The sequence below is a fragment of the Ovis canadensis genome, chromosome 3 (genome assembly GCF_042477335.2).
Source record: "Ovis canadensis isolate MfBH-ARS-UI-01 breed Bighorn chromosome 3, ARS-UI_OviCan_v2, whole genome shotgun sequence".
NCBI classification, from domain to species: Eukaryota; Metazoa; Chordata; class Mammalia; order Artiodactyla; family Bovidae; genus Ovis; species Ovis canadensis.
The window spans coordinates 78,330,189-78,346,712 of record NC_091247.1 but is presented as its reverse complement, the minus strand read 5'-3'; the positions used below and the strand labels follow the sequence as shown (position 1 = coordinate 78,346,712).

General features: G+C 48.7%; 1 protein-coding gene across 2 annotated transcripts in view; it reads left to right on the top strand.

Moving 5' to 3' along the window:
- PRKCE (protein kinase C epsilon) overlaps positions 1-16,524 on the top strand; it is a 546,536-nt gene that overhangs the window by 506,635 nt on the left and 23,377 nt on the right. For both annotated transcript variants that reach the window (XM_069583410.1, XM_069583409.1), the window contains exons 13-15: positions 1,152-1,290; positions 7,825-8,013; positions 11,480-11,626. In XM_069583410.1, coding sequence (XP_069439511.1) covers positions 1,152-1,290; positions 7,825-8,013; positions 11,480-11,626 — 475 coding nt within the window. The remainder of the gene's footprint in view (positions 1-1,151; positions 1,291-7,824; positions 8,014-11,479; positions 11,627-16,524) is intronic.

Sequence of the window (16,524 nt, the reverse complement as noted above, 5' to 3'; positions counted from 1 at the left end):
CAGGCCTGGATTCCTGACAGTGGCTGGAGTTCAAGTCCAGACGCCAGCAGGCCTGTGAGAAAGGTCCCTCTTGCTCTGCGTGCTGTGGAATCAGCTGTCTTTGCAAGACCCCCACCCCCACCCCAGAGTAACTGCTGAGAGAGACCCAGGGTGAGGACCTCCATCTGGATCTTTCTATGAGATGGGTCTAGAATTTGCAGACTTGCCTGGTAGGGGATTTATCATCCAGAATCCTAGGTTATATGTGAGATCTTATGTGGAACCCCTAACTGTGGAACTGGCCGTGTGGGAGCCGCACTGCCTGAGGCCTGAGAACCACCCAGCTTCAAGAGTCCTGGGAACTGCAGCTAGTGTGCCTTCTTTCCTGCACTCAGGCCCTTCCCCCACACGGCCTGCTTGCCCCCAGGAGACTGAGCTTGCAAATGCTTCCTGCTAGTGCAGGCTGGGCTTCAGTTATCCTCAGCCCCTCAGCATGAATTTCAGCTTCCTTCTTCCTGGTGTTCTAGGCTCTTCATGGCTGTTTTCAACATGCCTGTCCTAGCTCACTGTATCCTGGGACCCAGTGCTCTGGCCTCCTCGTTGCCTTTTGCATCTATCATGTTGGCCGTCCCCTCCCTCCCGCCTTTTCTCTTCATGTTCTATCCTTTCTCTTGAGAGTCAGTTTTCTGGAAGCCCCCCCTGCCTACACCAGCCATCAGTGATCTCCCCACTGGAAACAATAGCTCACATAGTGCCTTGTAAAGTAGCACTTGGTTCTTATGTGTTTTATCTGCTTCCCTGGTTTCAATATGTCAGTCTTGTCCTTCCAGCTGATTCCTATGATTAACCCATGATCTGAATAATACAAATTTCCACGTATAGTAGTGTTTCAATGAATAGCTGCTGACTTTTTTAAACCAAAGCAGGGTTTAGACATTCCTGAGGTTACAGAAATTCCTCCCTCGTGTTGGAGTGAATGGGGGTCATCTTTGAGGGGGTGGCCATGTGGGTGAGAGCCCTGTGGGTGAGAGGTCGGTTGTTGGCAGGTAAAGCCTCCTGGAAGACTTCCCTTTTTGTAGCAGGCTTCCCTGAGATGTGCATATCTCTCCAACTAGAAAGGTCATATTGGGATGAGTGAAGCACTAATCATGTGGTTCTGCCCTGTCTTATAGGGATTTGAAACTGGACAATATCCTTCTGGACGCAGAAGGTCATTGCAAGCTGGCTGACTTTGGGATGTGCAAGGAAGGGATTCTGAACGGTGTGACGACCACCACTTTCTGCGGGACACCCGACTACATTGCTCCCGAGGTAAGACCATGAAGATAAGGGGCTACCTCCTCCCACTGCCAGGGCTGAGGCCTGAGTTCATCCTCATGTGTTGGGGTCATCTAGCAGTGCTGGGTGAAGGCTGTGGAAAACCAGGATGAATTCCAGGGAGGAGGGAAAAAAGGAAAGGTAAAAGGCATATCAATTTCTCCATAAGGAAGTGGTGGTGATGAGGAGAGAACGGTGAACTGCTTGTGCAGGCTGGGCTTCAGAATAACATGCCATTCTCTGAAGCTAGCCAGGCCCTCACTGAGCATCCCATCTCATCCCAGTCCAGAACCATCACAAAGCTAGGACCAAGCAATGTTTGTTGACTTGTATTATTGTTTTTACTTTTCTTAAGGTAGTACTGTGTTTTACTTTTTAATTATTTGTTTAGTTTGGCTGTCCTGGATCTTGGTGGCTGCACAGGCTTTCTTCTGGTTGCAGGGAGCAGGGGCTCTCTCTAGCCGTGATGTGTGCCCCCTCGTTGCGATGGCTTCCTCATCGCAGAGCACAGGCTCTAGGGCACGTGGCCTTCAGTAGCTGCAGTCCTGGGCTCTAGAGCGCAGGCTCAGTAGTTGCAGCACATAAGCTTAGTTGCTTCATGGCATGTGGGATCCTCCCCAGTCAGGGATTTAACCTGTGTCTCCTGCATTTATAGGAGGACTCTTTACCACTGATCCACCAGGAAAGCTCTGTTTTCACTTTTTAATAACCAGACTAAAGGAGCACCATTGATAAAGGCAGAGCTAAGCTATACAGCTTTAATTGCCTACAGCAAAACCAAAAATTAGCTGCCATTTCTAAGGTATCATGGATTCTGCATAGCAGGCACACAAGGTTGAGCAGGAAGAGGAGAGCATCTAAGCCTCGTTTTAATGGAGATCAGAGATGTTCACTGTGAGCCTCACCAATGGGTTGCCTTTTATGGAAGTTGCCTTTTATGGAAGTCTATCACAGATACTTAATAAAAATGGTCTCAAGGGTTCTGAAACATGTGAGGTAAGAAGGAGGTACTAGTCCCCTTTAAGCATTGTCCATGGTGAGTAGGAGTTAGCGCAGCCAGATTTCATTTCTTTCCAGTGGGCACTGTTTGAGCACCTGCTAGACACAAAGTGGTGTGAGGATGAAGAATTACTGAGACCCTGGTGGCTCTCCTAAAAGGCTTTTGTGTCTCAAGAGAGTGACAGCTAGTTAAGCAGAATAAATAGGTACACAAGATGGTAACCTCAGGACTCAGGGAAGGTTTCTTAGGGCACCTGGTGGATGCATTGAGTTGCAGAGAGTCAGCAGGATTTCCTTTGGTGGTATGCAGTGGCGGGGGGGGGGGGGGGGGGGGGGGGAAGGGGAGCATTCCCGAAAACAACAGGAAGGGTTGGGGTGGGTGTGGGGCAGGGGAGGAGATTCAGTATCCCTGGGCTCTGAATCCTTTAAGGCAGAGACTTTGTTTCTAATCTCTGACACACAAATCAGTCTCTTAGTAATGGTTTGTTGAATGAATAAATAAATAAATAAATAAGGACTTGTAATACTCCAACATGAGCAAAGCCTGGGGGATGAGAACATTCTTGGCCTTTTTTAGAAAGGAAGATAGTATGGCCAGAACAGAGGGTTTCTTAGTGCTCTTAGTAATGAACAAGATTAAGAAAAAGGACCAAGGAAAGTGGCCTTTATTCTATAGGATCTGTGGACCCCCTGAAGGTTTCCCAGTGGAGGGAGGGACATCATCAGACCTGTCCCAGAAAGAAGACAGGCAACAGGAATGTAGATCAGAAGCCAGAGGGCCAGAGAAGATTGGTTGAGAGTTTTTTACAGCCCAGATAAGACACAAGGAGGCCTGGGGAGGTTCGCAGAGTGAGGATGGTAATAGGTAAAGTCTCACTGGACCCTCTATCTTCTAAAAGATCTGAAGAATAGAAATTTCAGACTGCCTCTACTAGTAAGTTCTTTTAGCGGAAACATTAGGAGTTTAACCTTCAAGGAGAAATTGAAAGCGAGGGCTCTCAGTTGAGACCTGATTTTCCGCCACCTTCCTCATTCACTCTTTATCATCAGAATGGTTGGTTCTAGGCCCTCTGTGAATTGATGTCAGAGTCAAAGGCTCGACGGCCTAGTGTAGCAGTCAAGGACCCAGCCCAAGACAAACATTCACTTTATGATGAACAGAACACCCACACGACTTTGATGAAAGGCAATCCATTGGCGAAACTCCCAGTGGATAACTGTGGTTTCTGTTTTATAGGGACCCAGACACTGTGCCTTCTCGCTCTGCACTTGTGTCAACTACGCAGCATCACCACTCTGTGTGAAATGCCAAGTGATTCCTGGCCTTACTGTAGGCAGATTCTAGCTGATAGGGGCATTGCTACCTTTATCAAAGGGTCACTGAGAAGGTTAAATGAAATTATGCTGCTAAGGCATTTAGCCCAGTGCCCAGACCACAGTAAGTACTGGGTCAGCAGTGGCTCCATCACAATCATCATGGTTGTTGGGTCACGCAGTGGGGTGGGCAAAGCACAGTACTAAGAGTTGAGAATCCAGGCTGGACTTAACCATGAAAACCCCCATGTGACCTTGACCAAGTCTCAAAATGTTTTTGACCCTCAGATTCCTCATCTTTCAAATGGGAATGATAATACCTGCCCTAGCCGCCTCATCAAGCGCTTTGAGAATCTAATGCAATTAGAGCATGGAAATGCTTCAGAAAGCATAAGCCTATATCCAAATAGGAGGGGTTGTGAGGTGCCTGGCTAACCCTGAAACCAGAGACACCTTCTGAGGCACTGACTCTACCCTGAGGCTTCTCCTTCCACCACATGCCCTTGGCTGACCTCCATGGCAACCCCTCCCCTATCTCCTCACCTGTTCCCCAGACAATGGTGGCCAGCCCTGGGAAGTGCCTGGCATCTTTAGGCCCAATGCCTGCTCTTCTTCCCCAGCTCTGACCCATCTAGGGGTTGGCTGCCATGCCAGGTACCCTCCCATGGCATGTGAAGACTTGCCTTCTCACCAGCTCCATCCATGACAAGGTGATTTAGAAGCAGATAATTAGGGTCAAACCTGAGGAGGATTTTATTAAAGATGCCACCCCAAACAGGAAGCCTCTGGAGGGGAAAGGCGGGCAGTGCAGCTCTGGTGGTTTCCCTAGCACCATCCTGTCTGAGCACACACAGGGTCACCTGGAAGCCACCTCCCCACCACACCCAGTTGTACCAGCCCTGCCCTGAGGTTAGCGGGTAGCTACCTTAGCACCAGGGTCCCCAGAGCCCAGGAGAGCAGGGAGCATGCCCTGGAAGATACGCACAGTGGACACAGCTGGCAGCCAATCTCCCTGAGTGCTGGAAACAGTCACGAGTAGATCCAGAGAACTGGTAAAGCCCCTGTCCTCTGGTGGCTTATGGGTGCCCTGGGAGATAGTTGACCATGAAAAAGCAATGGCTAAAATCATGGTGGTATGTGGAAAGTGCCTGTCAAATCTTAAGGCCAGAGGTCTTAGGGTGCCAGAGACTAGGAGAAAGGTTAGAGAAATCCAGGAAATCTTTTTGGAGGAAAGCTTTTGGTGATAACCATGACCTTGAAGGGGTACCACAGTGAGCCAGGGTGGGGCTCTGGGTCTTTCAAGGTTGAGGGAGGTTCAGACTTTGGCTTTAGCACTGAGCAGCTTTACTGGCTTCTCAGTGGAACCTATATCTTTGACCTTTCAGATACCCTGTACTGACCACTGGACTAAGAGATCAAAGATCCTAACCAAGCAGATTACCAGCCCCAAATAATTTAAAGTTGGCTGCATTTGCTCACATTTCTTTTCATTCTAAGTTCTAAGGAGTCCTAAAATGTGCATTTTTTTTTCTTTACGATTGTCAAAATGCTTCTCCCGCCTTTTGATTTAATCCCAAGCAGTCTGCAACCTTGAGAAGGGCATTTTGAGCAGACCCCAGACAGTCCAGATCCCTGGGTTCAACCTCGTCTTCTGTCTGGTAATCTGAGAACTGAGCTGGACCTTCATTCTGAAATAGGTGACCTGAGAATGTTACCTGCCTGAGGTGACCCACAGGCTGGAGTGACCGTTGCCATCTGGGGAGGTGTCTTCAGACTATATACCCTTTGAGGATGTGCGCTCCAGTTGTGCTCCTGCTCCCTTCGGTTTTTGGAATTCTTTATAGGATGATAGCACTGAGAGCAATCAGAGATGACCTGTTACCTTCCCCGCTGTCTCTGGGCAGCACCACGCCTGGTCCTGCTGACTGATAAGAAGAAAATATCACTGTGGAGTGGGAACATCACTTCCTTAGCAGTGGGGACAATCCAGCATTCTTTCTGCTCAGAGCCAACTACACATCACTGACATGCTACATACCACACACACATGGAGATGAAGTCTTGTAAAAGTAAAATTAGATTTAGTACCACCTTCCAATTATATTGGGCTTCCCTGGTGGCTCAGAGGTTAAAGCGTCTACCCGCAATGCGGGAGACCTGGGTTCGATCCCTGGGTCAGGAAGATCCCCTGGAGAAGGAAATGGCAACCCACTCCAGTATTCTTGCCTGGAGAATCCCATGGATGGAGGAGCCTGGTGGGCTACAGTCCACGGGGTCGCAAAGAGTCGGACACGACTGAGCAACTTCACTCACTCACTCACTCACTCCGATTATATAGAGCTTTGTATCTGCAGTAGGCTTTCGGAATCTTCCATCTTAATTAATCTTGTGAGGTTAAGCTGAGGATCTGAGCCTCATATGATAAATGAGGAAGTCAACTGTCTGGCTTGAGATCACCCAGAAATATAATGCCAAACTTGGGGTGAAATTAGGTACCTCCTGGTAGATCTTCTATCTCTAGCACCTGGCCGGCACTGCAGAAAAATTAGGAGGGGGAATTTACTTGCTTTTCCAAAAGTTCTGCAGCTTCTCAACTCAGAGTTCCCCTCCTGCACTGACATTCTGATTCCATCTGTAAAACTTCAGTCCTCACACACCATTCTGTAGGAAGCTGATGTCAGCATGTCTTCAGCATCATGTACTAAGTGCATGTAACCTGAATGACTCTGACTCCGTATACTTGGAGGAAGAGGCAAAGAGAACATAGATAAGAGAAGTGACATGTCCTTATTTGGAGGATTTGTCAAAGAAAAATGTAAAGACAAAATGCACCAGACAACCAGGATTTGACTGGGCTCTTGGAATAGGGAGAATTTTATGGAATGCCTGAAATAAAAAGGAGAGCGGCTGCTGCTGCTAAGTCACTTTAGTCGTGTCTGACTCTGTGTGACCCCATGGACGGCAGCCCACCAGGCTCCCCCGTCCCTGGGATTCTCCAGGCAAGAACACTGGACTGGGTTGCCATTTCCTTCTCCAGTGCATAAAAATGAAAAGTGAAAGTGAAGTCGCTTAGTTGTGTCCAACTCTTAGCGACCCCGTGGACTGCATCCTACCAGGCTCCTCCATCTAAGGGGTTTTCCAGGCAAGAGTACTGGAGTGGGGTGCCATTGCCTTCTCTGAAAAAGGAGGGAATCCACTCAATATGCAAGGATCACTGACAAAACAAACCCGCATGTTAAGCTAATTAAAATCTATACCTCTTTAGTTTTCTCAGTATGAAACTAGCAAGTAGTAAGTGAAATAATATGGTAAGAAATTGATGGAGTTTATTATATGTTTGAGCACAAAATTGTGAGCTAATTATAATGAATATACCACAAAGCAGATTAGTGTCATGTTTAACAATATTTAGTAATGGATAAAACATAAACTTTGAACTTAGTCAAATCTGAAGTAAGATTGGAACGAGTGCATAAATCTGGCTTTATTTCCTGCAAGTCACTTAATTAAATGTTTAATTTTTTCACCAGTAAATTAGGAAAAAGAAAATAATCTGTGTAAAAACTGTTATAAAGGTAAAATAACAATCATTTTTTAAAGGGGTTCTGGGGCTTCATAAAGGAAGGGAAATGATTTGTCAGCAGGCCTTAGGAAAGTCATGAAGAATAATAGAAATGGGTCTTTTCTCAGAATATGCAAGAGCATAGAATGGTCCTTTATGGTTAGAACACAGATGGGGAGATTTATTAACTGTAGTTTCTTTTCCAAGAGCCCAGGGCTCCGTGAATTCAGCGTTGTCACTATCTAAAGAGGACTGAGGTTCTGATCACCCTTGTTTAGTGAGGGGAGACCTAAATTTGCTGCACTCACTCACTGTGATTTTAGTGCCGAGAATATGCACAATTTTTTCACATGGTCCTCCATGCAGGTGAGGAACTTCATCTGGTACTCAAGCAAAGAAGCTGTAATTTGTTCCCACTGCAAGGCAGACTGTGGGTGTTGACTCTGGAAACCTGGCCCCTACACTGTGCCTCCCAAACTCAATTTTCACTAAACTAGCTGATTTAGAACCCTAATTTTTAGAAGGCAGCCCTACTCTCTGGAAGAACAAGCTGGAAATAGAAACCCAGGTCTTTGCAAGGCCGCTTGTAGTGCAGGCGTGGCCTGGGGGGGCAGCTTACAGGGGGGCCCTGATGTTGCCCATCTCCCGAACAGATCCTGCAGGAGTTGGAGTACGGCCCCTCAGTGGACTGGTGGGCCCTGGGGGTACTGATGTACGAGATGATGGCCGGGCAGCCCCCCTTTGAGGCTGACAACGAGGACGATCTGTTTGAGTCCATCCTCCACGACGACGTGCTCTACCCGGTCTGGCTCAGCAAGGAGGCAGTCAGCATCCTGAAAGCTGTGAGTCATCTGCCCCTGCCCTCTTTCTGCTCCCACGCCTTCCCCCCGCCCCCACCCCTTTCCCCATCCCACCTCTGCTCACTGCCCAACAGAAGGGGTGGAGGGCAGTCACCACTGGGAGTTCAGGTCCACTGCAGGGGCTGCTGTTGAGAAATTGAGCCCAGGGACACCACATCTGCATTCCCAGAGGAAAGCTCTGTGCACTTGTGTGTCCTCCAGAGCTGCAGAGGGGGAGAACCAACCCCGCTGGTGCTGGGGTCACCCCTACTGCTCACATTCTGGGGGCAGTACCCCCTTTCCTGATCTGCCACCCATGCCTGTCTACCTCTGGGGCTTGCAACGGGGAAGAGAGAAAGGTGAGGAAGGGGAGACGCTGTATACCTGTGTCGTCAACAGTGACACTGATCAGAAAAGGTGTGTCCTCTCAAGACCCCTGAGACCACCATGGATTCAGATGTAATAGCCTTTCCCATGCCGCAAAATAGTCCCTTACAGATGATAATGCTTAGCACTTGCTCAGTACAACCATGGCTACAACACTGAGACATTTGTGCTACAGCAAGTAAATGAAGTCATCTGTCCCCTGGGAATGCTCGGGGAGGTGAGGTGCAGGGCATGTAAACAGACCAGTTTACCTGGGGAGGGTCACCCCACTGGGTTGAGGCCATGACAACCCAGGAACCCTGACTTCTGTTCCTGGCTCCTCTCACCCATCACAACGCCCCTAATCTCAGAGTCAGCATGCCACAGTCCCAACATTCGCCGTTCCAAAATACCTGCTCTATCATGGTTTATTTTTCTTGTTTTCCAAGTCAAGTCCCAATATTTACCTAATTGTATATATACAGAAATATTATATCCCTATCATAAATGGAAAATCAGTATTGCTTGCCATAATTGATTAACATAAATCATCCTATAAAAATAGTAAAAAGGCCTAAAATCATCTCACAGGTGTCTGGAGGTGACTTGTACCATGTTTTGGAAACTGCTGCATCCGAACACGTTGCCTCTTTCTGCGGTTCATTGTTTCCTTCCTCTTCCCTTCTTTCTCTCATCCTCCTTCCTTCCCTCCCTCCCACATCCATTTCTCTTCGTCTCCCTCCCTCCAGTTCCTTGGTTCAGTGAACAGCTATCTGTTGAGTATTTTCCTCTAGCATTGTGCTAGCTGCTGCATGAGTATAACAGCCATCATTCTTGCCTTGTGGAGCCTGTGATCCAGCAGGAGAAGGTGGGAAATAAGTTAAAAAACACATCCATAGGTGGTCACCATTGGGCTACGAGCAGTGAAGGAAGCAAAGAGAATATGTTCATTCAGTCATTTATTCAACACCTATTTATTGGGCATTTGGATGTGCCAGACGCTATGCCAGAAGCTGGCAAAAGAAGACCCTGTAGCACCTGAGGCAGCTAGGATGCCCTCAGCAGAGCTGATCGCTCACCCTGGGCCCCAGACACCAACCTGATACACCTTCCAGTAAGCACCCTGCCGCTGCCCTAGATGGGCTGTTTCATCATGAATGATCAGAGCAGTGGTTTTCACCTAGGGATGGTTCTGACCTCCCAGCCCCCCATACTTCCATCATCCCCTGGAGACATCTGGCAATGTCTGGAGATGTTTTAGTTATCTCAACTTGGAGGGGAGGGGTGCTATTGGCATCTAGTGGGTGAAGGCAGGGATGCAGCTAAACACCCTGCACTGTACAGCCCCCACAGCTAAGAAGTATCCAGTCCAAACTGCCATCAGCACAGAGGAAACTTCAACCTGCAGAGACTGAGAAGGAGGTTGCGCCTGTGTCAGCTGGTTGGTGAGGGCGAAATGTCTGGGAAAAGATGAGACTCTGGCTCAGGCTCAGCTTCCTGAGACGCTAAAACCTGTGTGCTTATCCATGGCGCTGATACTTCCCCTCCCAGAAGTGGGAGGACAGGAAGAGCTGAGGGAGCAAGGAGAAGTCTTCTACTCCCTCGGCCTTGGAACACTTCACTTCCTCACATTGTCGCTTGACTCTAGGGCCAGGCCAGGTTTTCCATGACTCTGGCCACTGAGCCGTGTCTCTTGAGGGCTGCTGCCTACGTGCAGAACTCTCCAGAAGCCTTTTGCACCATAGAGTTATGCAGTGCACCACCTGTGCAACAGTGCGTAGCGGTCCTGCTCCCTCCCTTCCTCATCCCTGTGCCCTGAGGCCCAGCCTTCAACCCGCTGTTCACTCATCTCAATGTACTGAGTGCATACTGGGAGCCAGGCACTGAGCCAGATGCTGGGAAGATAGGACTGATGCCTATATTATAGCGCTCACAATGGAGAAAAAAATTTAGACAAAGTATAATTTAAATAAACAAGAAGCATCTACCCAGCACCCCTTCACCCTCTTATCTCTGCCCAGGTAAGATTCTTTGGCTTCAGCAGTGCCAGGCAGGAGTCAGTAGGAAGTTCTTGCTACCCAGGAAACCCTCCCTTGCTGAAGCCCGAAATGCCATCATTATAGATTTATCCCTCTGAATTTAATTTATACTTTGTCCTCTTAAGGTCCTTTGTTTAAACTCTCAGTCTTCACCCCATGAGATATAACACTCAGCCTCTGACACCATGCAAACACACACCACTACCTTTATTTTGGTTGGCTGTCAGAAATGTTTCCACCTACCAGCACTGATTTTTTTTCAAGGTGATATTTTTATACAGCTACTCAATTAAATTCACATTTGCCATCAGGACTGACTCATTTAGTAGGAATAGTAATTTCACTTGGGTGTATGAGTTCACAAGACACCAGCCAAAAAGTACAAAACACATCAATGTGGTTTTTACAGACAAGCATTGAGAAGCAATAAGCCTTTCTTTTTCCTGTTTTTTATCTGTTAATCTACATTGGGTTTTGTGCTAGCAATTACAAATTCAAAAAAAAAAATTTTTTTTTTTAAGTAGGAGGGCCTACATCCAGGAAAAGGAAAGGGGAGGAGGTGCCTTTGAAAACTGACCTTGATATGAATATCTGGTCTTCTTACCTCCAAAAGGGCTGTTGACCTCTTAGTATGAGGTTATCAGACTTCAGTCTCCCTGATGAGAAGAGTTAAGAATCTGAGGGGAAATCAGAGGGTTAGAAAAAGTCTAAGTTCCTAATCTTGACTTGATACCTCGCTGACTGTTTGACTTTGGCCAAGTTAATTAACTTCTCTGAGCCTTAACTACCTCACTTATAAAGTAGGGATCGTTTTAGTCCCTCAGAAGGCTGCATTGCATGGAATGAGTCAGTATATGTATATGATATGTGTAGAGCGGTGGCTGGCTCATAGTAAGTCCTACTTAAGAATGAAAGAGTACCCTGAGGGGCGAAGCTCCTGAAAGTACAGAAAGTGGGCTTGGGAGGTGACAAAGATTCTGCCTTGGCTAAGCTCCACCTTCGCCTCAGTGCCTGTGCCTGCCGGGCCTCTGTTCCTGATTCTCTCTCTGTCTTCATCCCCCCAGTTCATGACCAAGAACCCCCACAAGCGCCTGGGCTGCGTGGTGGCGCAGAACGGTGAGGAGGCCATCAAGCAGCACCCGTTCTTCAAGGAGATTGACTGGCTGCTCCTGGAGCAGAAGAAGATCAAGCCGCCTTTCAAACCTCGCATTGTAAGTAGGCCTGTAGCTTGTGCACACCGGGGGTGGGCGTGGCATCTGTGCACAGAGATGAGGGTCTGGGCACATTTCACAACCAAGATGACAAGAGCAGAAGGTCACCAAGAGACGCCCTAAAAGAGTCTCGTTGACCCTGGAGGTTTACTGTCAAAGATACATAACCAATAGCTGTAACCAAGATGATGACTTACATGGGACACAGAGGAACCTTTTGTACTTTAATCAAATTTTATTTATCTTGACCAAAATTGTAGGCAATACTGATTTTCTATGTGTGGTAGAGATACAAAGTTTCTTTATAAATAAACTGTTTTTTAAATGAGTCAATTTAAAGAAAAATATTAACTCAGTGATAGTCGCAGTCATTGTTTGGAGCTAGCCCAGAGCCTGAGGCTGAGACTCAGAGGGGGACATTTGAAGAGGACTGTCCCCAGAGCAGCCCGTGGAGCCCGCCTCTGTGAGATGCCATTTCTTTAGACCTCGTCTCTGCCCTCTTTGACCCACTCTCCCTTCTGCCTTCTCTTCAGCCTCAGCACACACTTCTTCCAGGTCCTTTTGCCTGTTGTGATCATGCCAGTCAGAGGAAGGTGCAATCATTGTGTTTGAAGCTCAGAGGTTAGAAAGAGGAATAGGCCTGTCGAGTCCAGGCTTGACTCAGAAAGCAGAGACCACATTGTGGCAGTGACCTGCCTCTGGAAGGGAAAAGGGTCAGAGGTGCTTTCCTTAAAGTTAGAGAGTGGGTGTGTAAGCATGCGTGTGCATGTGTATGCACACATATCTGTGTGTGTGTGTGTGTGTGTGTGTGTGTGTGTAAGGGGAAACTCTTAGTTCTTTTGCATCCTAGCCTGATGAAGCAATCATTTAGATGAAATTTTGGGTAACCAGCTAGCTATTGTTCTGGGAGTGAAGGGGTGCTGTGTAATGAAGTTATAGGGCAGAGCCCCAGAATGGTGGGGCTGGGGTCTTGGGCAGCGAAGGCTTGTGATTATCCAGTCAGCCTCAGTCACTCCACATTCTGTCAGAGGATTCCTTCTCCATCACTTCCATACATAAAAAAGACCCTCCTGTGCCTTGGGAATCATCAGAGAGGAAATCCACTATATTCCAGGAGGTTTTCTGGGGGGGAATGGTTGACAGTGCAGGGATCTTAGAAATATTTCATGTTGGGGTAAGATTCAGCTGAAGGGTGTGATCCAGGCCTCGGCCAGACAAGAGCATGCAGGTGGATGGTCCCTGGACATAGTCCCATCACCATTCTTTGTTTGCTTCCTTTTGAGTTCTTATGATTTTCTCTGGCTGACACACAGCCTGGAACAGGCTAAGTTCAGGTTTACCTTCTTTCTTTGATAACATCACCCACAGCTCTGAGGCCTGTTGTTCTAAGCCTGTGATGTGAGCTCAGAACAGGGCTTATGGCACATGCTAGCCTGCTTCAAGGCTGCCCCCACCTCATCCCTAGGGTCTCTGCAGGTGGTCTTTTAGAACAAGACAAACTGACAAGTTTCCCCAGACAAAGTGAGGCGGTCAGGAGACCAGAGGCCAGGCAGAGGAGCAGAAACTTATTTTAGGTTTAATCTAAGTTGATCAAACCCAAAGAAAATTGGGAAATAGACCTGAGTAAGGAATCTGGGCCCAACAAAGAGGAACCCAGGATGAGCACAGGGCCCAGTCAAGTAGTGCAGGTCTGCAGAATGACTTGAACTCCAATCTAGAGGCCAGGTCAACAAAAGGACTTCCTGCTAGGCTTGCAAAGGGGCATGGCTGGAGGAGCAGCCCCTCCTAGGGGTACAGGCTGGAGGGGACAAGCCCCAGGGGACCATCGTCAGCAAGGGGTATGAAAGGAACCAGGGTCTGGGTGGGGCAAAGGCAGGCAGGGAATCTTTGCAGAGAGCCCACAGGGGAGCACGGAATTCAGGAAGCTGTTTGTGGTAAAAGGCACAAGGAAGCTTTAAAGGATGAATCCATGGGCAGAATCTTTCTCTGGAGTGGTCTGGTGGCCGACTGTCACTCGGATCCAGTGGAGGCAATTACTCTGAGATAGCCAAAGAAGCCCCAAAAAGTGCTGGTCTCCAGGATCTCTTCCCAAAGCCCCAGCAATTCCTGGGGCTTCCACCCTCCAGTCTGAACTCTGAGCGCAGTGAAAGGGCACACCTGAGAGCAGGGACACTTGGAGCAGTCCCTGGCTTCCCCAGAGAGAGGCGAGGGCACGAAGGATAGATGTGCAGTTTCTATGGCCTACAGGATGGACAAGGATACAGACGAGGGGGCGGTGGGGGGACATGAACCAGAAGGCTGAGCTGTAGCCTTCTGCTAGCTGTAGCCCTGGCCCTGGCCAGGGGTGTGGGTGCTGGGTATTCCTGTGGACAGGGAGTGATGGCTCCCCAGGAATCAGCAGTAGAAGTCCATCCTGGGTCAGGGGTTCTTTCTGTCCAAGCAGAATGCAAGAGCCCAGTGCTTCCCTTCCCTGGGCCTCTCGACAGCCCCAACCTGGGACCAGAGGGCAGGACTCTACTTGCTTCCTTTGCTGAGGGGCTCAAGTAGGCTTCTGGGGGCCATCCAGGAGCTCCCAGCACGTTCCCACTGTTTAGCATTCCTAGAGACTGAGTCGTCATTGCCTTGGAAATGACCCTCTGGGCATGTTCCTGCTCGCCCCCCACAGGCCTGCAGAGTCACTCTCAACACTGTGGGGGGTCAGGAGAGGGCATTTATTTGGTTGGTTTGAATTCAGTTTGGAGGAAGAAATTAGAACATCGTCTGAAGGAAGGATAAAAAAGGAAACTTACATTGTATGAGAGGTGTTGCTGGTCACGTTTGGAGCTGAATGATGCTGACCCTTACTAAGTTCTCAGCTATAGGGCAGTCAAGATATATTCAAGTTATTTAGATCTCTGATCACAATTATATCCTTGTGACAAGAGATTTCTCTCCAGAGAAATATTAAAATCGGGAAAGAACAGATGTCCCAGATCTGTCCCTTGATTGAAAACTCTTCTCTGAAAAATGTTAATGGCATCATCCTGAGTCATCTGTGGGCTATGTGTAATAGAAACAAGTTTTAAGTTGAATTAAAGCCCACTGCAATGACGGATATACTGTATCTTATCTCTGAAAGCCCTAGTTGGACCAATGTGGATCACACAGGTGTTTATAAGCCATCACCTCCCCTAACCATCTCAGGATTCTCCCTGGGGGTGTGGAGGCCTGCCTGGCGCAGATGCCAGCAGTGAGCAGGGCTCTGTGTTCCAAAAGCTGCGTCGGTATAAGCCATAGACAGAGCCACACATGAGAAGTCATTGGAGAGACCCTGGGAAGCTGAAGTGTGTCCCCATAGACGTCATCTTTTGCTCATGGGACAGGGAGTTCAACACAGGACAAGCTCTCCCTGGGCTTCAGGTGTCACATAACTTAAGGACACACCAGATGCCTTCTGAGGAGAACCACAGAAGAATGGCTTTGACAGAGAGGAAGAAAAACTGGATTGACATTGGGAACAAGTGGCCAAGGTGGTGGATCACAAGCGGCGAAGGACAGTGGGAGCTTCTTAGATCTTAGGGACAGACTCCAAGTCAAAGGGAAAAAGCCACTGTGAGAAGGGAGGGGACAAGTCTGTGATCAAGCATCTCCAGCTATGCACCTTGGTGGTGGCCTAAAGAAGACACTGGGCATGCGTTCCAGAAGCAAGGAAAGCTATGCACGGACTCCTCATCTCATCAGGCTGAAGATCTCTAGGGTGTTCAGTCAAGAGCCTGGGGCTCCAGAGGGAACTCTGGGGCTCCTCTGTTCTGGGCTTGCTCTACTTGCTTCCTGCCCATGCCCTGCTGATGTCTCACCAGGATGCCACCAGTCCCCAGGAGCCTGCTGAAGAGCTGCTTTCCACTGCTCTGCTGGCCCTACTGAATCTGAGCCCCCTGGGCAGTTGGCGGAGGGCGAAGGGGACAGGGCAGGCATCTTGCCTGTCTGATTCAGGAAGGAATTGGTTTTGTCTGGTAGTGGGTGCTGGGGAAACAGACTGATGAGGTCCTATCATCCAGTCTAGGAGTTATGCAGAGACAAAACGTAGTGGCCTGTGTTCCAGAGTTCCTAACCATCCCCACTCCCCCACACAGACAGAGGCCCTACGCACGGGTGGGCACAGCAAACTGCACTCTGCCCATGCTGGCTCAGCTGGAGGCTGGGGTCCCTGGATCACCCACACAAGGGCTGAGGATATGGCAGGAGAACAGCTTCCAGAACTGGTTTCCATCCCCTCCACAGGAAGCCTCGCCCCTCTAAAGATATCACTGAGGAGATTGTCCAGATTCGTAGCTGGAATTTGGCCTCTGGTCAGGTTCCAGCACAGACTTCGATTGGCTGCTATTCCCTCCAGGCCTTTGCCTTCCTGAGATGTTTGCTGAGCTGAGATTTCTGCTCCCTGGCGCCTGAACCTCCCTGTCTAAACCCTGCCCTGACTCACCAGCTGTCAGTATTTCCTGGGTTCCCTCCCTTCAGGTTTTCACCCCTTTGTGCTAACCCCTCCCTAGGACATTTTTCAGTGGCCTTTGCTTCTGCGTGGAACTTTCCTTCTCATCTTTCCTCCCAGCTATCTTATCTTGTATATCCTCCCTCCTCCACTTTCCTTTTTATGCTCCTCCCGTCCACCCTTTCTCCACTCCCATACTCTACTGAGGTACAAGCGATGTGCCATTAACACCGAACTGGAGACTTGGTGCCATCATGCACTCAAATCAGTTCTTCTGGGGTGGCTTGTGGGTGGGGGGATAGAAAAACCAGCAAAGCTGGATCTCTGACCTTTGATGCTGGAAAAACTCTCCAATATGGAATTCACCATCGGTCTTACTGGGGATTCGTTTCCAAGACAGTGGCATCATTTGCTGCCATTAAAAGCAGCCTAT